The 20,344-nt window shown below is 54.5% G+C and overlaps 3 protein-coding genes across 3 annotated transcripts; 1 reads left to right on the top strand and 2 right to left on the bottom strand.

The window, feature by feature from the left end:
• Pth2 (parathyroid hormone 2) lies at positions 1–528 on the bottom strand. The gene is made up of 2 exons (XM_004672250.3): positions 404–528; positions 1–196 (listed from the first exon to the last, which is right to left on the bottom strand). Exons 1-2 carry the CDS (start codon positions 517–519, stop codon positions 1–3), a joined length of 312 nt encoding a protein of 103 aa, XP_004672307.1. The 5' UTR covers positions 520–528.
• A 4,304-nt stretch (positions 529–4,832) lies between these two features.
• Positions 4,833–6,935, top strand: Gfy (golgi associated olfactory signaling regulator). Its single transcript, XM_004672287.2, has 3 exons — positions 4,833–5,997; positions 6,409–6,582; positions 6,736–6,935. The coding sequence occupies exons 1-3, from the start codon at positions 4,833–4,835 to the stop codon at positions 6,933–6,935; spliced, it is 1,539 nt and encodes a 512-aa protein (XP_004672344.2).
• Positions 6,936–7,217: 282 nt separating this feature from the next.
• Slc17a7 (solute carrier family 17 member 7) lies at positions 7,218–18,128 on the bottom strand. The gene is made up of 12 exons (XM_004672249.2): positions 18,005–18,128; positions 13,531–13,783; positions 12,639–12,757; positions 11,826–11,940; positions 11,661–11,748; positions 11,441–11,527; positions 11,207–11,349; positions 10,042–10,191; positions 9,742–9,874; positions 9,042–9,152; positions 8,748–8,875; positions 7,218–8,644 (listed from the first exon to the last, which is right to left on the bottom strand). The coding sequence occupies exons 1-12, from the start codon at positions 18,064–18,066 to the stop codon at positions 8,351–8,353; spliced, it is 1,683 nt and encodes a 560-aa protein (XP_004672306.1). The 5' UTR covers positions 18,067–18,128; the 3' UTR covers positions 7,218–8,350.
• Positions 18,129–20,344: the final 2,216 nt, after the last annotated feature.

Raw genomic sequence — 20,344 nt, 5'->3', positions numbered from 1 at the left:
TCAGGGGGCGTCCAGCAGCAGCAGCTTCTGCATGTATGAGTTGAGCCACTGGCGGCGCTCCAGGGCGGCCAGCAGCCGCGCGCGCTCCCGGAACGCCGCGTCGTCCGCCAGCGCCAGGCTCCGCCGCGGCGAGGGGCTGTCTGCAACCTCCCAGGCCCGGCGGGGGGCGCGCAGGCTGTGGAGAGACACCGACACGCTGTGACTGCGTGTCCGCCGTCTCCCCCGCCCCCCCAAGACACCGCGGTCCTCCCTGCGGGCTAACTCGAAGCCTCGTTACTGCAGTCTGGAGTGCCATGCTCTCGGTCTGCAGCTGTCTCACCTCGACTGTCAGGGTCGGCCCGGAGGTTTCTCTGCCTTCCCTTTGGGTCTCTGAGTCTCCCGGGTGTCCCCCAATCACACTTACCTAGCGGGGGGTAGAGCAACACCTGAGGCTGGGCAGGCGCCCCAGGGCACGAGCAGTAGCAGTAGCAGCAGCAGCAGCCGCACTCGGGGGCTCCGCGACACCTGTCGGGTCTCCATCACCTGCGGACAGAGAATAGGGCCTGCTGATGTCACCATCGCACCCAGAGCCAAGGACTCCACAGTACCCCAGTAGCTTCCGTGGGGGCCCCCACCGCACAGTGGGCTCGGGCAGCGACAGCGGGGCCCCCTTATATCTGTCCTCGGCCCCCGCGGCGCCGTGACGCAGCCGGGCCAGGGTCGCCCCCAGGCTCATTAGGCGCCTTCAGCCTTAATGAGGAGCCGGGGGTGGGACCCGCGCAGCCGTGGCCGCCACCAGCTAATTGGGACCAGGAGCTGGGACCCGAGAAGAAGGAGGGGGAGAGACAGAGAAGTGGACACAGGGGGTGTGTCAGAGGAATAAAAATAGAGACTGCAGAGGGACCATCAGAGCAGAAGTCAGTGACAGAGACAGGGGAGATAGAGGAGGACTGATGACGATGAAAGACAAAGGGGAAAAATGGCCAGAAAGGGAAGGACAAAGACAGGGTGACCCAAGAAGGGGACAAAAATAAGAAAAATAAGAAAAGGAGCTGTGGAGGGAGAAAGGAAAAACATCAAAGGCAACTAGAGATGGAGGAAGGGGGAGAAGGCTAAGGCAGGAGAGGGAAGGACTGCAGAGGGGCGGATATGTCCAGGGACAACCAGGCCCGGAAGAGAGAGGGAGGGAGAGAATGGAGAGAGGAGGGAGGGGAGAGAGGGGACAAACAGAGCCTGGAACAAGAAGAGGAAGAAGGGAAGAGGCTGGGAGAGAGCATGTGAGGCCACAGTGTGCAGACTGGTGATGTCATGATGAAGGCCCTGGGCTCCCCTGAGGATGGGCCCTTCCCTTGCTTAGGGCACTTTGGGGTGTTGTGAAGATGAGGCCCAATCCTCCACACCTGGATCTAGGCGTGGTGGCATACACCTCTCATTATTGGTACTCAGGAGGCAGGGTTAGGAGGTTGCAAGTTTGAAGCCAGTCTAATTTACATAGACCCTGTTTCAAAAGAAAGAGGGGGCCTCAACACACACAAGGCAACTGTGGCAGCAAGTTCTAAAGAGCAGCAGCCATCTGGAGAATGGCACCCAGATTTCTAGCCCCAGAGAGAAAGGGAACAGAACATGAATTCCTAAGCCTAAGAGTGGCTGGAACAGGGATTGGACCCCAGATTCTGAGGGTTTGGATTTCTTGGTCTGAAGCAGGCTGGAGGGTCCTGGACTCCAGGTGGTAGAGTAGGAAGGAACCAGTGACCTAGATCCTTGAGTCTGAGAGCAGGCGAGAGAAAAAGACCAGGGTTCTTGGATTTTTTTTTTCTTTGTCAGAGTTGGGGGTTTTGTGTGTGTCAAACTGGTTGTGTTTTTGTTTCCTTCCCCCCCCCCCAAGGTAGGCTCTCACTCTAGCTCAGGCTGACCTGGAATCTGGAATTCACGATGTAGTCTCAGGGTGGCCTCAAACTTACAACAATCCTTCTACCTCTGCCTCCTGAGGTTAATGGTGTGGGCCACCATGCCCCACTGTTTTGTTTTGTTTTTTTTTTTTAATATTTTTATTTAATAGAGAGAGAGAAAGAAAGAGTTTGAGTAAGGGTGTACTAGGGCTTCCAGATACATGCACCACTTTGTGCATCTGGCTTTACATGGGTACTGGGAAATCGAACCTAGGCCATCAGGCTTAGCAAGTAAGCACCTTTAACCACTGAGTCATCTCCCCAGCCCTGGTTTTTGTTTATGAGTGTGTTCTTTTGGTTGTTGTTTTGTCATTGTATGTTTGGCTGAGTGGTGTTTTTTTTTTTTAATATTTTATTTATCTCTTTAAGAGAGAGAAAGAGAAAGATAGAATGGACATGCCAGAGCCTCCAGCTGCTACAAACGAACTCCAGACACATGTACCTCTTTGTGCATCTAGCTTTATCTGGGTACTGGAGAATGGTACTGATCTCCTGAGAAATTGAACCCAAGCAGTTAGAATTTTTAGGCAAGCCTCTTATCTGCTGAGCCATCTCCCCAGCTCTGTTTTGGGTGTTGGCTTTTGTTGTTTTGCATGATGTATATGTGTGTGGTGTGCATACATGCATGTGGGGGTGCAGCTGTGTGTGAATGCATGTGGAGAACAGAGGGGCTCTTCTCCAGTTGCTCTCCATCTTTTTCTTTGAGACAAGTACCCCACTGAACCTAGACTAGCTAGCCAGCAAACACCAGGGACTCCTTGTTTCTGCCACCCCAGTGCTAGGATTAGTCATGTGCCTCAAGGACACTTGGCTTTTTTTTTTTTTTTTTTTCGAGGTAGGGTCTCACACTAGCCCAGGCTGACCTGGAATTCACTATGTAATCTCAGAGTGGCCTCGAACTCATGGCAATCCACCTACCTCTGCCTCCTGAGTGCTAGGATTAAAGGCGTGCGCCACCATGCTCAGCACACTTGGCTTTTTTCATGAGTTTTGGGGATCCAAACATAGCTCCTCGAGATGGAGAGATGGCTTAGTAGTTGCCTGTGAAGCCTAAGGACCCATGTTCCACTCTCCAGATCCTACATAAGCCAGACTCACAAAGGTGAGGCAAAGTGCAAGGTTGCACATGCCTAGGTGGCACAAGTGTCTGGAGTTCAATTGCAGAGGCCCTGACACACCAATTCTCTCTCCCTCTCTCTTTCAAATAAAATAGACAGGTCTGGGGAGTTGAACCTGGGTCTTTAGGCTTCTCAGGCAAGCACTTTAACTGCTAAGACATCTCTCCAGCCCCTTGTTTGATTTTTTTCAGACAAAGTCTCCTGTATCCAAGGCTTTCCTGGAACTTCCTGGGTAGCCAAAGATGACCTTGAACTGCTGCCTTCACCTCCCCAGTGCTGTGATTATAGATGTGCACCAATGTGCATGATCTATGCAGTGCTAGGAATTGAATCCACAGCATCCTGCATGCTAGGCATGCACTCTACCAACTGAACTACATTCCAAGCCCCTTGTTTTTGCTTTTAAGACAGGGTCTAATACTGTAGCCACCACTGGCCAGGAATTATATAGTCCAGGATGGCTTCAAACTCATGGCAATCTTCCTGCCTTAATTTCCCAATGCTGGGGTCACAGGCATGAGCCACCACTCCTGGCTCTTGTTTTGTTGTGTTGTGAGACAGGGTCTTGCTAGGTAGCCCTGGAGCTCTCTAAGTCACATAAACTACCTTTGAACTCACTATCCTTCTGTCAGCCCCCTGAGAACTGAAGCCACAGGCCTATGCCATCACACCTGGCCAAGCCTTAATTCCAAAGGTAAAATATTTTGGTTGGTTCACACCTGCTCAATTCATAGAGCTCCTAACTCCCTTCTTTACTCCATAGAGGATATCCTTTATCTCTGTTCCTTTAAGAACTTCAGCTGGTTGCTAGGCTTCCAGGATTCCCCAGGGAGGGGGTCGGGCGTCACATGTTACCCATGCACACCTCTGGGACCCTAGTGCCTGCCCCTCCCAGAGCCATTCGGCAGTTCTCATCATTTCTGCATCCACCTTTGTTCACCTGCTGCTATCTTGGACATCACGGAGAAGGTAAGAGACTTCAGGACCCCAAGTCACCCTATCCCACCGAGGTGACTCCCTCCTCTACTTTCACTTGGCCAGTAAAGCCACGAGATCATAGTTCTATCTTATATACACAGGGAGCTTAGAGTCCTGTCCTCCTCCCCGTCTCTATCCCCATAGGCTGAGGAGTCCAGATCTGTTCTATCCCACTGCCGCAGCAGCCCAGGGCCCAATCATCTTTCTCTCCTGTAATGGAGCCACCACCCACCCTGGTCTTGAAGTCCAACCATCTCAATGTCCAGGCTTCTAGCTCCTGGGAAGAGTCAGAGACCTAGACCCTGGGTCCCCTCACCCTGTAGAACCTAGGAGTTGCTCAGCATGCAGCAGCCTCCTTGTCAGAAACCCAGAGTCTCCCTCCTCCCTTTGACCCAGGACTCCAGCCTTCAGCCCTTTCTTCTCTCTCAGGCCTTCTGTATCCTGTATGTGATGCCTCAAATGTGGAGTCTAACATTTATGTGGCCTTATAGAGGGGTCATTAATTCTATTTTTCTGGGACCCTTATGAGAAACACTGAAATTACGACTCCCAAGATGCTCCTTGCCTCTGTCTCCCTTAGTGACCATGGCTACTGCCCCCACAGCCTCCTGGGAGTTGCAATTGTGTTCTGCTCGGTTCCCTGAGGCCAACCTAGGGCCCAAGACAGACTTGGTCCTCAATCCCAGGAGCCAGTGGGAGGGGTCTCTGTGGGAGGGCGTGGCTACTTGAGTGGGCAGTGCCCCAGGGTGCTTTGGTCCTAACCCCTTTTCACCTGCTTCCCACACAGCAATAAGATTCTGTCAACGCCATGAAGTCCTTCAGCCCCGTCCTTTTCCTCCTTTTCTTCCTCCTCACCTTGATGGGTTCCAGGGCCACCCCTTCTGCCTCTCCACCTGCCAGTTCCAACCTTCAAGGGATGGACCAGCCCTCTGGGACTTTCCCTGGTGCCCCTGAAAACTCTACTAGAGATGGGTCTAATCCAGGACCCCTTTCAGTTACTTCTCTTTCCCCTGAGCCTTCCCAGATGCCATCTTCAATTTCCCCCTCCCCTTCCCCGCTCAACTTCAGTGAAAACCCCATCCTTGACCACAAAGAAACTCCACTCCCAAATTCTTTCCAGGCCCTCATGCCTGACCTGCCCACTACCTCAGTATCAGAATCCCTGGCTATCTCCCAAGTGACACTCCCAGAACCTTCGGGGTCCCCCAGACCTAACCTGACTAGAACTCCACAGTCAGGACCCCCTGACATCCCAAGAGTTGATCCCTCCATGGGTTCCCTCCCAGAATCTCCCGAGACTTCAGATGATGACCTCATACAAACATCCTACCAAGAATCTCCAGAGATCCCAAAACAAGAGGCCCCTGAAATCTCACCCAGTGAACCCCCTAAGACCCCAAGTACCCATCCCACTAAGCCCCTTGACCTCAAATCTCTACAAAGCCTTGACTCTTACGCCACTGATACCCCAAACTCTGAGTTACCACTGACCATTCATCCTGACCCAACTGGAACCCCCCATCCAGCATCTTTTGTCACTGTTAACACCAACCCCACTGAAATCACCCCAATACAGGTCCCCAAAACCCACTTCCAAGATTCAACAGAGATTGTTATGGTTTCTGACCCTGAAATCACCACTAGTGTTCTCCCCAAAACACACCCTAAGGAGGAAGCCACTGCCCCAGGTGAGCTGCCTGAAAGTCCTGTTCCAGAAGCCTTTGCTGCCACAAAGCCTGCTACCCCTAAACTGTCCACCTCAGACTCCCCAAGGACATCAGAGCTGAAGGTGCCTCAGAACTCAGGCCCTAAGGGGCCTGACACACCTCCACCCTCAGCACGGATCGCAGGGCCTCCTGCTCCTCCAGAGTCCCCCAACGAGATGGCCCCTGCCACTCCTCGGTCCCCTCCAAAACGCAGTCGGGGTGACACAGTCAACACCATCATTGTGCTGGAAAGAGTGAAGGAGACAGGTGAGGGTGGCCAGCTCTACGGTCTGAGGGAGGAAGGTTGGGGTTTGGACTCCTGGGTCCAAAGGGAAGAGGACTGGAATCTGGACCCCTGGTTTTGGGGGAATTTCTTCGAGGTAGGGTGTCACTTTAGCCCAGGCTGACTGACCTGGAACTCACTATGTAGTCTCAGGGTGGCCTCGAACTCATGGCAGTTCTGCCTCTGCCTTCCAAGTGCTGGGGTTAAAGGCGTGCACCACCATGCCTGGACTCTTGGTTTTGGGGGAGGGACGGTCCCTGAACTCCTGAATCTGAGGGGTGGTGCAGAGCCTAGAACACTGGGTGAGAGAGGCTGGCTGGGCCTTGACTCCTGGGTCTGTGGGACGAAGCGGGGAGGGGAGAGGAAGAGCTTAGAAGGCTTGTCTCCTCCTTCAGGTGTGAGCTTGGTGGGCCGCCCTCGAGGCTCCACAGGCGGGGCCCTGTGCCTGTTTTTTGCGGGGACAGGGATACTGATAGGCATCTTCCTGCTTCTATGGTGTCTCTACCGTCGGTCCTCACAACATCGCTCCTTCGCGCACCACCGGCTCACAAATAGTGGCGATGAACCTGGTCAGTGTTGACTCCCCTTAAATACCTGTGTGCTTCCTAATACCAGTCTTATGGGGGCACTGTAGGGCTCCCTCCCAAATAAGCAAGGTTTTCCCATCCAAGTTCAGTGTAATCCTGCCCCTTCTCCCTAACCCCTCCCATTTGTCCCCACAGTCCTGCACTTGGACGCCCCGAAGGACCCCTTCGACCTCTACTTTTACGCGCCGGATGCCTGGGTCCCTTCACACATCTCCACCAAGCAGCTGCCACCCACACCCCCGCTGCCGCCCAAGTTGCCGCCGCCGCCCCGCGGAGCGCGACCCCAGCGCCTAGAGGCCTTGTCCCCCGCCACATTGCCCAACAACTTCGCGTGAGACCTGCGGTGCCCTGTCCCCACGCTCCGCCGCCTAGAGTAGCCGACCTCGAAAAGGCTCCGGAGTTTTCGCTGAGGCCACGCTGCGGAGCGCAATAAACCGCCGTGCACCCCGCCGAGTGTCCGCCTGAGTGCGTCCTGGGAGGGAGGGCCAGGCCGACGGGGGAGGCCGGAACCCTGGCCTGGACCCCTGGGTCTGAGGGGGGAGGGCTGGGGTCTGGAGCCCTGGGAGAGAAGGACCAGGACTTGGAATCCTGTGCCCCCACAGCCAGTGACAGCCAACTCAGTACACGGAAGCGTTTATTGGGAGTGGGGTGGGGCAGGATTTACGGTCACAGAGACAGACACACCAAGACAAGGCCTGCCCCAGGCCATCCCCTTTTCCCAACCCCAGTCACTTTGCTGGGATTCTGTAACTTACACTACCTATGTGCCCCAAATTCTATGCCGAAAGAGGGGTATTGTTGAGGGAAGCATCCCAGATTTGGAGTCGTTTTAGCCCCTGAGGGACACAACAAATGGCCACTGAGAAACAGGGTAGCTTGGAACCACCCAGGAGAATAAAGTGCAAGTTGGTTTTTTTTTTTGTTTTTTTTTTTTTTTTGGGTAGGGGATAGAGACATCTTGAAACCACCACGGAGAAGTGGCGATGGTTTCAAATCACTGAATTAATAGATTCGAGCAGCCACTATTTAGACCTGAAAACCCAGTCAGAAAAAGTGCACGGGGGGGCAGGCATAATCAAATCTGCCGTTTTGGTTGATTCCCTAGACATTGTACTAAACTAAGGACAAGGCTGGGCAATTTGGTTTTTCAGCAGAATGTGCTGGTGAGAAGGGGAGGAGCCAAGTAAGAAGTGGAGAAACTTGAAACCGCCATTTTCCCTCAGAAACGCTGGTGAGAATCAATCCTGGAATGGCGGGGATGATGACTGGTTAAAGCAACCTAGGAAATGTAGAAGACTTAGTTACGTGAGTTGAAGAGCCGACAGAAGATGATCTTGAGGTTTTCTGGGGAGAAGGGGCTGATAACCTCAGGGGTTAGCCTGAGAATTCCTGGGGTTCCGGGAAAGCGGGAGGGAAGGATGCCTCAAAACCACGAGAGAAAGAAGTTAACTGTCCATCCAAATAAAACTAAAACCCTGAAAAGGAGAGATTCAAAACCACTGAGGCAGAACACGGGGAGAAGGAAAACCTTAGGGGAAATCTGGGTATCCTTGAAACTGCCAGCACGCAGTTTCACCTCTCCTGAGCGGCAGCTGGGAAGGGAGAATGGACTGCACTTGCACTGGCAACGAGGGAGAGTGCTTAGGCCTGAGGCGTACAGAGAGGAGGGGACTTCCTTGACACTGTCGCTCAAGCCTGAGGCATATAGAGTTAGAGGTCCTGAAACTGCCATTCAGTGGGAGGCACACAGTCAGTAGTCCCGGACAGGGGGTGGGGGCCTTGGAGGCTGAACTGTGCTGTGTGTGGCCCCATAGGAAGGAGGGGGAGCAGGGGGTGCTCCCGGAGGCTCTGCCTCATCCTCCATTTCACTTTCGTCACTTCCAGCCAGCTGGTCGTGGCCCACGAAGCCACATTTCTCTTCACTCATCTCCTCGGGCTCTGCCCACGGCTGCTTCTCTCCAGAAGCGAAGACCCCGTAGAAGATGACACCCCCATAGTGCACCAGGGAGGCGATGAGAAATACATACTGCCACTCCTCACGAGTCTGGAGGGGGGACACGACAGCAGAGTGTGAGGTCAAATGAGAGGGAAGAGAAAGGGCTGGGGTGTACAAGAAGGAGGAAGGACAGGTTGAGAACTACGCTGACCTTGTGCTTGGTCATGGCGCCCACGATGATGGGACACACCATACCCGACAACGTGCCTACGCCATTGGAGATGCCCATGAGGATGCTAGCGTAGCGAGGGGCGATGTCCAAGTGGTTCACGTTGAACCCTGGGGGGGGGGGTGAGGTCAAAGGTGCCACACCCGAATCCCACTCTGCCACTGGCAAGTTCCTGACCCCACCCCAGTATCTCGAGTTCATCTTCTGTGAGGCCCATTTCACAGTAAGGGAGTTCCCTACAGAGCAGACCCCAGTCCCCCAAGCTGCTGCTCTCACCAGAGATGGCAAAGCCACTGAAGCCCACAGCCAGGACCAGGAAGGAGATGGCCACGCCCTTGGAGTGCGAGTATCCCACCACCAGCAGCAATGTGGCCTCCATGCCGAAGCCTGCAGAGGGGCCGTGTCCATTGAGGGTCTGCAGGCCGCGCGGGCTGCCACGCCCCTGTCCACCTTTCCACCTGCCCGGCAGGCCTCCTCACCTACATCCCCAAGACCCAGCCCTAGTCTACGCCCCCACAGGCCGCTCCCTCCCAAACGGGTCCTCTGTGGCCCCACGTCCTGAATAAATAGACCATGGCCCAAACATGTAGGACGTCAGATTCCAAATCTGCACTTTCACACCTTGCCCCTGTGCCCACGGCGTAGGCAGCGTGCCCTCTCTCCAGCGCCCACTCACACCCCTCTACAAACCTAGTCAGCCTCCTTTTGGGTCCAGTCTCAGTGGTCTCGGCCTGGTGCGCCCTCTACTCTCCCCCACCTCATACACACACACAGGGCCCTACCAGCCTTGCCACTTTTATGTTTGTTTGTTTGTTTGTTTTCCAAGTAGAGTCTCTCTGACCTGCGCGCCCCTTGACTGAATCCTGAGACCGTTGCGCGCGGCCCGCCCTCCTCCTGGCTGGGTCTCCACTGCCACCACCTCCACCCCGCCGGCCTCACCCGCCGCTCCGCGCTCTGCTCCGCCCACTCCACTCACCCCCGCAGTTCATCAATTTGCGCACGTTGGTAGTGGACATGATACGGCGGCTTCTCAAGAAGTCGGCGATCTGGCCTCCTATGGGCACGATGATGGTCATGACCAGGTGCGGCAGCGCTGACACGAGGCCCACCTGCGGGCGCAGGTGCACACGGAAGGGCGAGCTCACACCTCTCCCTTTGGATGCTGCCTGCTGCTCCTTCCTCCAACTCTTTCTTCCTCCTCCCCTGCCTGGAATCCCGGGGCTCCTTGACTTTCACCTCCTGCCCAGTCCCCTCCGCTTGGATCCCCACCCCCAACCTTGCTAATCTCGAAGCCGAACACTTCTTCAAAGTAGGCGGGCTGGGAGATGAGGAGCAGGTAGAAAGTCCAACTGCGGCAGAAGTTAGCCACGATGATGGCGTAGACCGGCATGGACGTGAAGAAGCGCTTCCAGGGTGTATTAAATTTCTGTGGGGACAGAGGGACAACACAGGATGCTAAGACAGAGACCAGAGTTTGTGCAAGGACCTGACAATAACCAAGAGGAAACCTAGGTATCTTAACCTCACTGAAGCCTCTAGAGACATTAATACACCAGCCATATCACATCACCACAGGTATCAGGGATCTTAGCTTCACTGGAACATTTCAGGGAGAAAGGCTAGTCCCAAATCTCAATATTTGAGCTCCTCGATGACCCACAAATGTGAGCCCAGTAAGTAAGTAAGTAAGTAACGACTAGCAAAATCTCCCACATCCTAGTCCTACCTTTGCGGTTTTCAACAAAGCTTCAAGGGTGGCCCCAACCCCCAAGACCTGCTAATCTTGGGCATTCTAGGCACTGAGCCACGGCCCCTGCCCTGGATGAGGATTTTAGGCTGGTGCTCTAATGCTCAGCCGCGCCCCCAGTCCCTCTCTATTTTTAAAAATATTTTATTATTTATTTATTTATTTCAGAGAGAGAGAGAGAGACAGAGAAGAGAGAATGGGTGCACCAGGGCCTCCGGCCACTGCAAACGAACTCCTGACACATGCACCACTTTGTGCGTCTGGCTTACATGGATACTGGGGAATTGAATATTGGTCCTTAGTCTTCCCAGAAAAGTGCCTTAACCTCTAAGCCATCACTCCAGCCCGTATTTTTAAAATATTATTTATTTGCAAGAGAGCGCTGTAAACGAACTCCAAACGCATGTGCCACTGTGATCTGGCCTCATGTAGATACTAGGGAATTCAACCCAGGCCAGCAGGCTTTGCAAGGAAGCCCCTTTAACCCGGCCCCTTCTGTTTACTTTTTTATCTGGAGACAGGGTCTCACTTAAGTCGCCCTGACCAGCCTGCGAGTAGCTGGGATGCTAGGCCTGGGCCACTGCGCCCGACCTAGCTCCGCACTTTTTCTAGTCCCGCGCTTGCTGCGTGGAATCCTAGTCTTGTCCGAGAGTCGCGCCGCGCCCCGTCCCGCCCCCCGCAGACTCGCGCGGACCGTGAGGGGATTCATGAGCTTGGCGCTCTCCCCGATGGCGTCCTCGATGTATTTGCGCTCCTCCTCCGAGATGCTGGGATGCAGGGCCGGGGACTCGTAGGAGACGAGCAACCAGAACAGGTACCAGAAGATCCCGAAGCTGCCTGAGGGGGGTCGGTGGGAGGATGGGCGCAGGATGAGGACCGGCCCTGCTCCACCCCACGGCGCCACCCAGCGGAACCACGCGTCCCTCACCGTAGACGTAGAAAACTGAGCTCCATCCGGAATACTGCACCAGGACCCCCGCGAGGGGCATCGCGACCACAGCCCCAGCATAGGAACCTAAGGAGAGGATGGGGGTGGAGGCCGGGCCTGTGCTCTTCATCCCTGAACCTCTCTGGGACACAGAAGTTGCGGCCTCAGTCCTGCCCCCCTCAGACGCAGGAGCTGCCCTTCAGCCCTCCCTTCGTCTCACCGCAAAATGCTGTTGTAGCCAGGCGACTCCTCTCTAAGGGCGGGGCCCATTTGCTCCAGATCCCGTGGCAAGCCGGATACGTGACCCCCTGGGGAGGGAAGACCAAGGTCAAGGAGAAAAGACGGGATCAGGGAGGGGAGCAGGGTCTGGTGAGGCCGGCTTTACCTCCACCAACCCCTGCAGGATCCTCACGAAGATGACACAGCCGTAGTGGACGCGGGCAGCTGAAGGGATCAGCATATTCAAAGTGGAGGTAGCCACGATAGCGAAGCCGAAGACCCTGATGGGAAAGGTTAGAGACAAGGATGGAACTGAGTGCTCTTGGGTGTGCCTGTGGTCCCAGCTGCTCTGGAGACATTGCTTGAGCTCACAAGTTCAAGACCAGCTTGGGCAAGACAGCAAAAGCCTGTCTAAAATATTTGAAAAAAATAAAATAGCCGGGCGTGGGGGTGCACGCCTTCAATCCCAGAACTGGGTAGGCTGAGGTAGGAAAACTGCTGAGTTCAAGGCACATAGTGAATTCCAGTTCAGCCTGGGCTAGAGCAAGACCCTACCTCAAAAGCCCAAAATAAAATAAAAAAATTTAAACCCAGGACTTGGAAGCACTTGAGGCAGAAGGATTGCTGAGAGCTTTCAGTTCACCATGAGCTATAGAGTGAGAACTTGTCTCAAGAAATTAAATTTAAAAAAAACAAAACAAAACAAAGATTCAACCATCCTGCCATTCCTAGGAGTCTACCTTTACCACTCATAGCAGGGCTAAGAAGCCCAGTGTTACCCAGAACACCCATCTCTGATTCCCACTTTCCACAATCAGAAACCCTGCCAAAAGACACGCCCCCAAATAAAGCTCCTCCCATTTTCCTAGAATCAGCTAGTCCCATTTGCCCAGGAACCAACCCCCAAATTCAAGAACACACCCTCTAACTCCACCCACACAACTGTAATTATGCCCACCTTGAGACCCCACCACTGTACCTGTTGGCTGCGAATTTTTGGCAGATAAATCCTCCAGGAATCTGAGTGACAATGTAGCCCCAGAAAAAGGAGCCGTGTATGAGGCCGACAGTCTCGGGATCCCAGCTGAACTGGGCTTTCTGCGGGCCAAAAGGCACATCAAACTAGCCGCCCTACACCAGACTCTGCCCTCCATCAATTAGTTCCCACAGGCTTAACCCTGCAGCCAATCAGCAACAAGATCCCCTCCCGCTGCCAAAACATCTACCAATCAGAGCTCAGTCAAGCCAGTCCTTCCTGTTGCTAGGGCGGGTCCCACAGTCTTAACTCTAGCGTGGTGCTGTCTAAATGCCTGGCTCAACTTACTTCCTTGCCTCAGTGTCCCTTCACTGAAAGTCCTAGGGCCCATGTGTGGGAGTGGCTGTCTCCATTTCTAAACAACTTACTAACTGTTCATGGGCAAACTTAGATAGGTCAGGGTCAAGAAGCAGTTAAAATAAGGGACAAGCCCACCAAAGGAGGGGTTTTCAGGTAGGCCACAGGGCAAATTAGGCTATTTTCCCTCTTGAGGCAGGGGTATAGCTTCTACAACACTCAACTGACAAAGGCTTAAATTTGCAGTATGTGGGCCATAAAGTCAGGAAGGAAGGGAACACTGAGCTTGAGAAGGGAGTGGAATCAAATAGAGGTGGTTCAGGGACAGCAATGAGCAAAACTACTAGGTGGTCCAAAATGGAACAGAAATGAAGAATGGGGACTCTCATGCAGGTGAGGTGTCTCTACGTCTGGAAAGAGGGCGGGGTTTCTTTTAAAGTGAGGCGTGGCTTATGAAACCAAGCACCAGAAATGAGGTCGGAGCTAAGGGGCGGCACCGGTGGACGGGTGTGACGTCATGGGGCGTGGGCAAGGCTACCTGCACCACCACGTGGCCCCCGCGGTGGGTCGTACTGTTGTTGACCATGGAAACGATGGCCACGCCCAGATTGCAGCGGATGCCAAAGGAGATGCAGAAGCCCAGCCCACTCATGATGGCGATGATGTAGCGCCGTGGGAGGCCGAAGCAGGTGCAGTCTACAATGGGAGGGTCCCGGGTCTGCGTGGTCACTGGGCGTCCATCGGCGCTCAGCTCCAAAGTCTCAGCGCCCTCCTGTCGCTTCTCCAGAAGACTGTGGGGCAGCAAGCAAAAAGATTCAGCAAGCCAGGCCCCCAGCTCCCTTCTCCCGGTAACACAAGGGTCAGGGTATTACTGGCTTGGCTTTGCAGGGCCGGAATCCTAAATCCAGTCCCAGGAGTCCAGTCCCTGGCTCTCCTTTCTCGCTAGCACACAGGATCTGGACCCGTCTCCATCCATGAATACAGGGTCTCAATTGTAGCCTCTCTGTAAAACAAGTCTAGAACAAAACCTGGAATCCCAAGTCCGCTTGCTTTCCTGTCCCAGGTGTACAGGCCACCGGACTCTCCTGCTCCACAGTACTTGCCCCTGGGGTCAGACTTCTGTCACCTCCTCCAGAACCTTTTCTCTCTCTTTCAGGGATTTAGATGCCACACTATGATTTGCAATACAAAAGTTGGTGCCCCCAACCCCCACCGCAAGATGCCAAGATGCTCCCCAGCCCCTTCGCCAGATCTGAATCTATTTGAGTCAGCAAAGGTGCTAAGGAGAGGCCTCCAAGAAGGTGTCAAAGGAACAGATGCTTAGCAGCAGCCTCGGCTGTATTAGCAAGCCCTCTCCCTGTCCCTATGGCTGCCTCTCCTGGCCTCCAGGCCCCAGCTGTGAGGCTGACACCTAACCAACTCCACCACAAGCTTGTGCGATGGGAATAGGCTCCGAATCCAGGGGCCAGGGCCACAGGCATCCCTAGGAAACCCAGGGTCCAGGCTCTCAGCCTAGAGGGCAGGGAGGGGTAGTGACGGCTGGTGTCCTGGCAGGGGACAGATGGCCTTGGAAGGGAGATTGGCGCATTCCCCAGTGTGGCTCTCGCCCCCGCCCGCTCTACATCCAGGATGGAGTCTGTGATGATGGATAGGGCCCTAGGAGGGCCAGGAAGCCAGGGAGAGGCTGCAGGGACAGCTCAGCCTGAAGACAGGTGGGGAGAGACCACAAAGGAGACAGAGATGGCTGAACTGCACAGACAAGGGGGGAATAAAGACCCAGAGGGAGGTTAGAATAGAACAGACACCCACGGACGGACAGCAGTGGGGAGGGAGCAAGACTCCGCATGTTGGAAGATGGAGATATCAGCAGACAACAAGGACAAGCAGTGACGTGCAAGGCGTGGGGAAGCTGCGTGTGCTGCGTGGCCCCTGTGAGGAGGATAGCAGCCAGGGGATCGGCTGGATCCCAGGAAGGGGCGAGAACAGATGGAGGCGAAGGAGACTGGTACGGGGGAGGAAAGAACAGCCAGACGGGCTGGGGGGAGGGGTGGAAGAGAGAGAACACAACCCCCCCACCCTAGGATGTAAGGAGTGGGGGGTATAGATAAGACAGTGGCTGAGACAGGAGGAATGGGAGCTCCAGGCCAGCCTAGACTACATAGTGAGTTTCAGGCTAGCCTGGACTATAAAATTAGCTCTTGTCTCAAACCCTTGTCCCAAAAGTGGGGGTGGGTGTAGAAAGAGAAGAATGGACAGATTCAAAGGGGAAGAGAGGTGAGAATCTGAAAGAGGGGAACTCAAAGCCTCCAGAATGAATAATACAGGCAGTCAGGAAAGCCTTCAAGGCCCTTCCCGCAGAACATGTCACCAGTGAGATTGGATACTGACCAACCCACGTTGACATCAAGTGACATCAGACCTTGAAACTCCACGATATGACCCTATGAAATTTGATATCCATTGTTTGTATTACAAAATATCAGATCTCTCTAAGCACATCTTTTTAACTGAGGTGTCTCAGCATCCCACTTCTATAAAATAGGGGCAGGAACAGTAATGCAGCTCACTGAGGAGGGTAGGTCAAGCCAGGTGTGGTGGTGTATACCTGTGCATCCTCAGCTACACAATGAGTTCAAGTCCAACCTGAGCTACATGAGACCTTGTTGAAAGAAAGAAATGAAAGAAACAGAGATACTCCCTCCCCTGTCTGGATGCTCCCAATTCAGGCACAGAATTTGGTCCTTAGGGAAAGCTACAATTGCCAGATGTGGTGGCACACACCTTTAATCTCAGCACTAGGGAGGCAGAGGTAGGAGGATGGCCATGAGTTCAAGGCCAGCCTGACTACAGAGTGAGTTCCAGGTCAGCCTGGGCTAGAGTGAGACCCTACCTTGGAAAAGAGAGAGAAGGAGAGAGAGAGAGCTACAGTTATCCAAAAGCAAGAAGTCTCAATTGCTCGCTCGCGCTCCCCCCCTTTCTCTCTTTCTCTCTCTCCCTCCCCCCCCCCTCAAGATGTCTGTCCAGGCCCTGAGAGTAGGTCCCCTTATGCCCTCTTGGTTCACTGGTATCTTCCCATTGTACAACTAAAGAAACTGAGACTCAGAAAGCAGAAGTAACATGTCCAAGGTCATGCAGGAGAAGAACAGCAGGTCCCTGAGCCCTTCCTGGCTTCCATCACTGACTCACCCAGGACCTGGCTCTCTAGAAGGAAGGCCCCCTGGCTTCTGTTGCTCCCCTGCCTGCAACCTTGTCCCAAGGCATCCTAGGTTACCGTCTGTTTCCTGATCTAAGAAAAATCCTTCTGCCAGGCTAGCATCACTCATCTCTGAGAACATCTGTGGCCTCTGTCCTAGGCTTGGAAAGGAAGGTGACCTGCCTTCATGATGGGTTTGCTCCTCAGTCATTAATGCCCCCACACCAAGCTGAGCCTCAGTTTCCCCAAGTTTTGTCTAGAAGATGAAATGAGATGCTGTGTCATGTCCAACTCAGGGCATCCTCACCACCCTCTCAGCCATCTAAGTGAATCCCAGGCTTTGGATGCCAATAAATACAATAAATGCTTTTTGCACCAAGTGATCATCCTAGCTGGAGCTCTGGGCTCTGAGGTCTCTGGGGGCCCAGGACAGGGGCTCAGATAGGGGAAGACAAGGTGGAGACCCAGATGCAAGAGAGGAGGAGGCTGAGAAACACCTCCTTCCTGCTGTCGCCCCCAGCCCCCTCCATCAGCTCATCTCTCTCTAGCTCCCCTGACTTCACACTGATGTATTTTGAGAAACTCGTGAAAGGAGGCGAGAAAAAAGGGTAGGGAGGGGCTGGAGATTGGAAAACCAAAGAGGTGTAGCTGTCTTCCTTTCCCCTTCCATCTCCCCCCACTGCGCCTTCCTGCCTCCCTCTGTCCATCCTCATCCCTCTTGTGTTACCAGAGGGTGGGGTAACTTTGGAGTAGGACTAGAATTAGACTTAGGGAAGGACTCTTCATGGAGGACCGAGTGGCATGGTCATGTAAAGGTGGGCCAAAGCTGTGTGCCAAGGGACAGGGTCTGAGGGCATGACACCCATCGGGCTGTCTCCTCCCCACACTGGCCAGATATTTTTAGTCTTCTCCGCAGCTGAGTAATTCCTCTGACTTGGAGCCAAAGCTGGGGTTGGGGGTGAGTGAGGCTGGGGGAAGATGTCCAGAAGACTTCCAGGGATATCCCAGTCAGGTCACTGAGGTCATGACCCCTGAATGGGAGTAAGGCCCTCACAAGTCTAGTCTGCATCCCTTGAGAACCCCATCCTACACCTGAGACTTTTTTTTTTGTCTGAAACTCCTTTCTCCCCCAGGGACCCAGGATCCCCCCACAATTTTCCCTCCCAGCTTAACTCCCCACAAGGGCAAGGACCAACCGGCCCCAATCCGCTTTAGCTTCAGATTAAACGCCTGGAGAGAAGGAAAGATGGAGAGAGCCACAGTGGGGAAAATAATAGCACAGAGAGAGGGTCGGAGACCCAGAGAAAGGAGACAGAGATCAAAGGAGATCAAGGGTAGAGGAGACACGGAGGGGTGGGGGTGGGGGGGGATTCAGAGTGGGAGAGGTCTAGAAAGAGCAATAGCCCAGAATCAGAGAAAAGGGAAAAGACCCGCAGAAAGCCTGAGAGGAGCAGAGATCCAGAGACAGGGGGGACAGAGACCCAGACATAAATGGGGAGGAGACCCAGAGAGAGAGAGAGACAGACAGACAGACAGAAAAGCGACAAGCAAACAGAGACTTCCAGAGATAGGAAGATACAGTCTCAGACAAAAAGTCAAGCGTAGGGTGGGGTGCAGAGAAAAAATGAACGAGACGATGGAGGGGACCGGATAGAGTGTATATCACCGTCAGATGGGGCGACAAACCTGAACAAATAGATAGACCCCCCTCACACACACACACACCATGCCAGGGTGCCGCCCAATGCCTCTGTCGATCTGTTCCCGGAGAAAAGGGGCGTCCTCACTCTTCCCCTCCCAGGACCCCCTTCAGGCTCACCGATGCAGCTTCCCCAGGGCACGACCTGCTAGCTTCCGAAACTCGTCCTGGCGGAACTCCATGGTGGCACTGTCCCCGCGCTGATCCCCCCCGCCTGCGGGCCCGGGCGGCCGCGTCCGGGATCCCGGGGTCCGCCCCGGCCCGGCCCGGCCCCGCAGCTCCGCTCGGGGGGAACGAGGCAGCGAGCACCTGCTGGCTGGGGGCTGTGGCGCGACTGTGCACCGGAGGTGGGGCGGGGCGGGGAGGGCACGCCCATCCAAACAGACCCCGCCCCTGGCGAGCTAGACACGCCCTCCTGTGTAGCCCCGCTGCTGGAGGCTGGAGCGGACTCTGCGCCAGGGGGCGTGGAGGGACGCTGGGTAGACCACTCCCATGTGTCTAGGACACGCCCCTTATAAAATAGAACCATCCTCTCCCGCAGCCTGCTAATCCTTGCCTGTCTTGGCCCACCCATCCCAAGGCCATACCTCTAGGTTCTGAGCTCTGAATTGCCTCTTGCCCTACTGCAGTCACAACCCCAATTTATTCCACCCTCCCTGATTCCTTCCACCCAGATCTCTCCTCTCCTGAGCTCTCTTCCCCATCCAGTCTTTGTTCATTTATTTATTTTTGTTTTTTCGAGGGGGGCTTCACCCTAGCCCAGGCTGACCTGAAATTTATTATGTAGCCTCAGATTGGCCTCGAACTCACGGAGATCTGCCTACCTCTGCCTCCCGAGTGCTGGGATTAAAGGCGGGAGACACCACACGCGGCCCATTTGATATTTGACCCCCCGAATTTCTTTTTCACACAGATAGAATAACAACTCTACCACTGAGCTACTTCCCCAGCCCCCTTTTTACTTAAAAAAAAACAAACATTTAATATATTTTATCTGCAAGCACAGAGAGAAGAGACAGAGGGAGAATGGGTGTGCCAGGGCCTCTAGCCACTGCAAACGAACTCCAGATACATGCACCCCCTTGTGCATCTGGCTTACGTGGGTCCTGGGGAATAGAACCTAGATCTTTTGGCTTCACAGGCAAGCGCCTTAACCTCTAAGGCATCTCTCCAGCCCCTCTTTTTACTTTTTGAGATAGAGTTTCACTAAGTTGTCTCGCCTGGCCTTGAGCTCACTCTGTAGCTCCCTATATCAGCCTCTTAAGTATTTGGAATGAAAGGCTTGAGTCACTGGGCCGGCTCCTCATTCTCTTTTGAATGTGCATCTTTCCTTTAGAGTGTCATACCCATCCAGTTCTGTTTCTCCTTGGGATGGGTGTCTTCTCTCTAAGAATTTTGCTCCCCCGCCCCCATTTTCTTGCCTTTGAGTTAGTTCGACTCCTTACAGTTAGATCAACTTATCGGGCTCTGATGATTTCCTCCCCACTCCTGCGGAATTCATCCGCACTAAATTCTGTCCTAGCTCCCTGTGTCGCGTCTTTGAGTCGTGTCCCCACCTTCCTCATCCTCTGAGTTCTGTCCTCACCCCCTTAAAGTGGCTCCTACTCCTGGATGTACCCTCCCTAACCATTCGACCCCAGCCCTGTGGGATCTATCCCCTAGCCTCTGAATCTGCTCCATCCCCCGGGTCTGTCCCTGCTCTAACTTCTGCACTGGTCTCAAGATCTTTCCCTGCCCCGCTAAGTTCTGTCCCCGCCCCTTGGGGTAGAACCCTGACTTTCTCTGTGTCCAGGCAGATTCTCCAGACCCGTACATCTCCCGGGCGGAGTGCACCTGGAGCTCCCTCCAGGTCCCAGCAGGGTGCGGGTTTCCCCACCGCCTTCCAGCTCTCGAAGGGCTGCAAATGCATTTGGGATTAAATTTTCATGATGCGGCCCGAGAGGGGGCTAAAGAAGCAGACCAAGCGGCGGGCGGGCGCCGGGAAGCCACTGACCGCGCTGTCCCCCCGCCTGCAGGCTGCACAGGCTGGACTGTGGGTCTCCGCTGTGTGTCTGCAGGAAAGAGCCTCGGGTCCCCGCGGGGTGGGGAGGCTCCGGGGTTTCAGCAAGAGCGGGCTGTCCGCGCACGGGCGCCACCCTGTGGCTGCGATGTCCTGGGCTGTGTGCGGAGGCGGTGTCCGCGGCTCCCGGCCAGGTGTGCGGGAGGAGCAGATGGTGAAGAGGAGGGAATGGGAAGGGTGCTCCACCGCTGCCAAATCCTCGCTTGTCGCTCGCACCATCACCATGACGACAGAGGAAGGAGGAACGCACCCAGCCAAACGCTTTTTCAATCTGCGACTGAGTTTTTCGGTTGCCTAGGTTGACTCCATAAGAACTACAAGTCCCAGAGACCTTTGCGCCCTAATGTTATTTCTTCCTGGTTTCTGCTCGCGAAAGGCCTCTGGGAGATGTAGTTCTCTGA

The sequence above is a fragment of the Jaculus jaculus genome, chromosome 14, assembly GCF_020740685.1.
Source record: "Jaculus jaculus isolate mJacJac1 chromosome 14, mJacJac1.mat.Y.cur, whole genome shotgun sequence".
NCBI lineage: Eukaryota > Metazoa > Chordata > Mammalia > Rodentia > Dipodidae > Jaculus > Jaculus jaculus.
The sequence above is the reverse complement of the archived record's forward strand: the minus strand, read 5'-3'. Positions and strand labels throughout refer to the sequence as shown.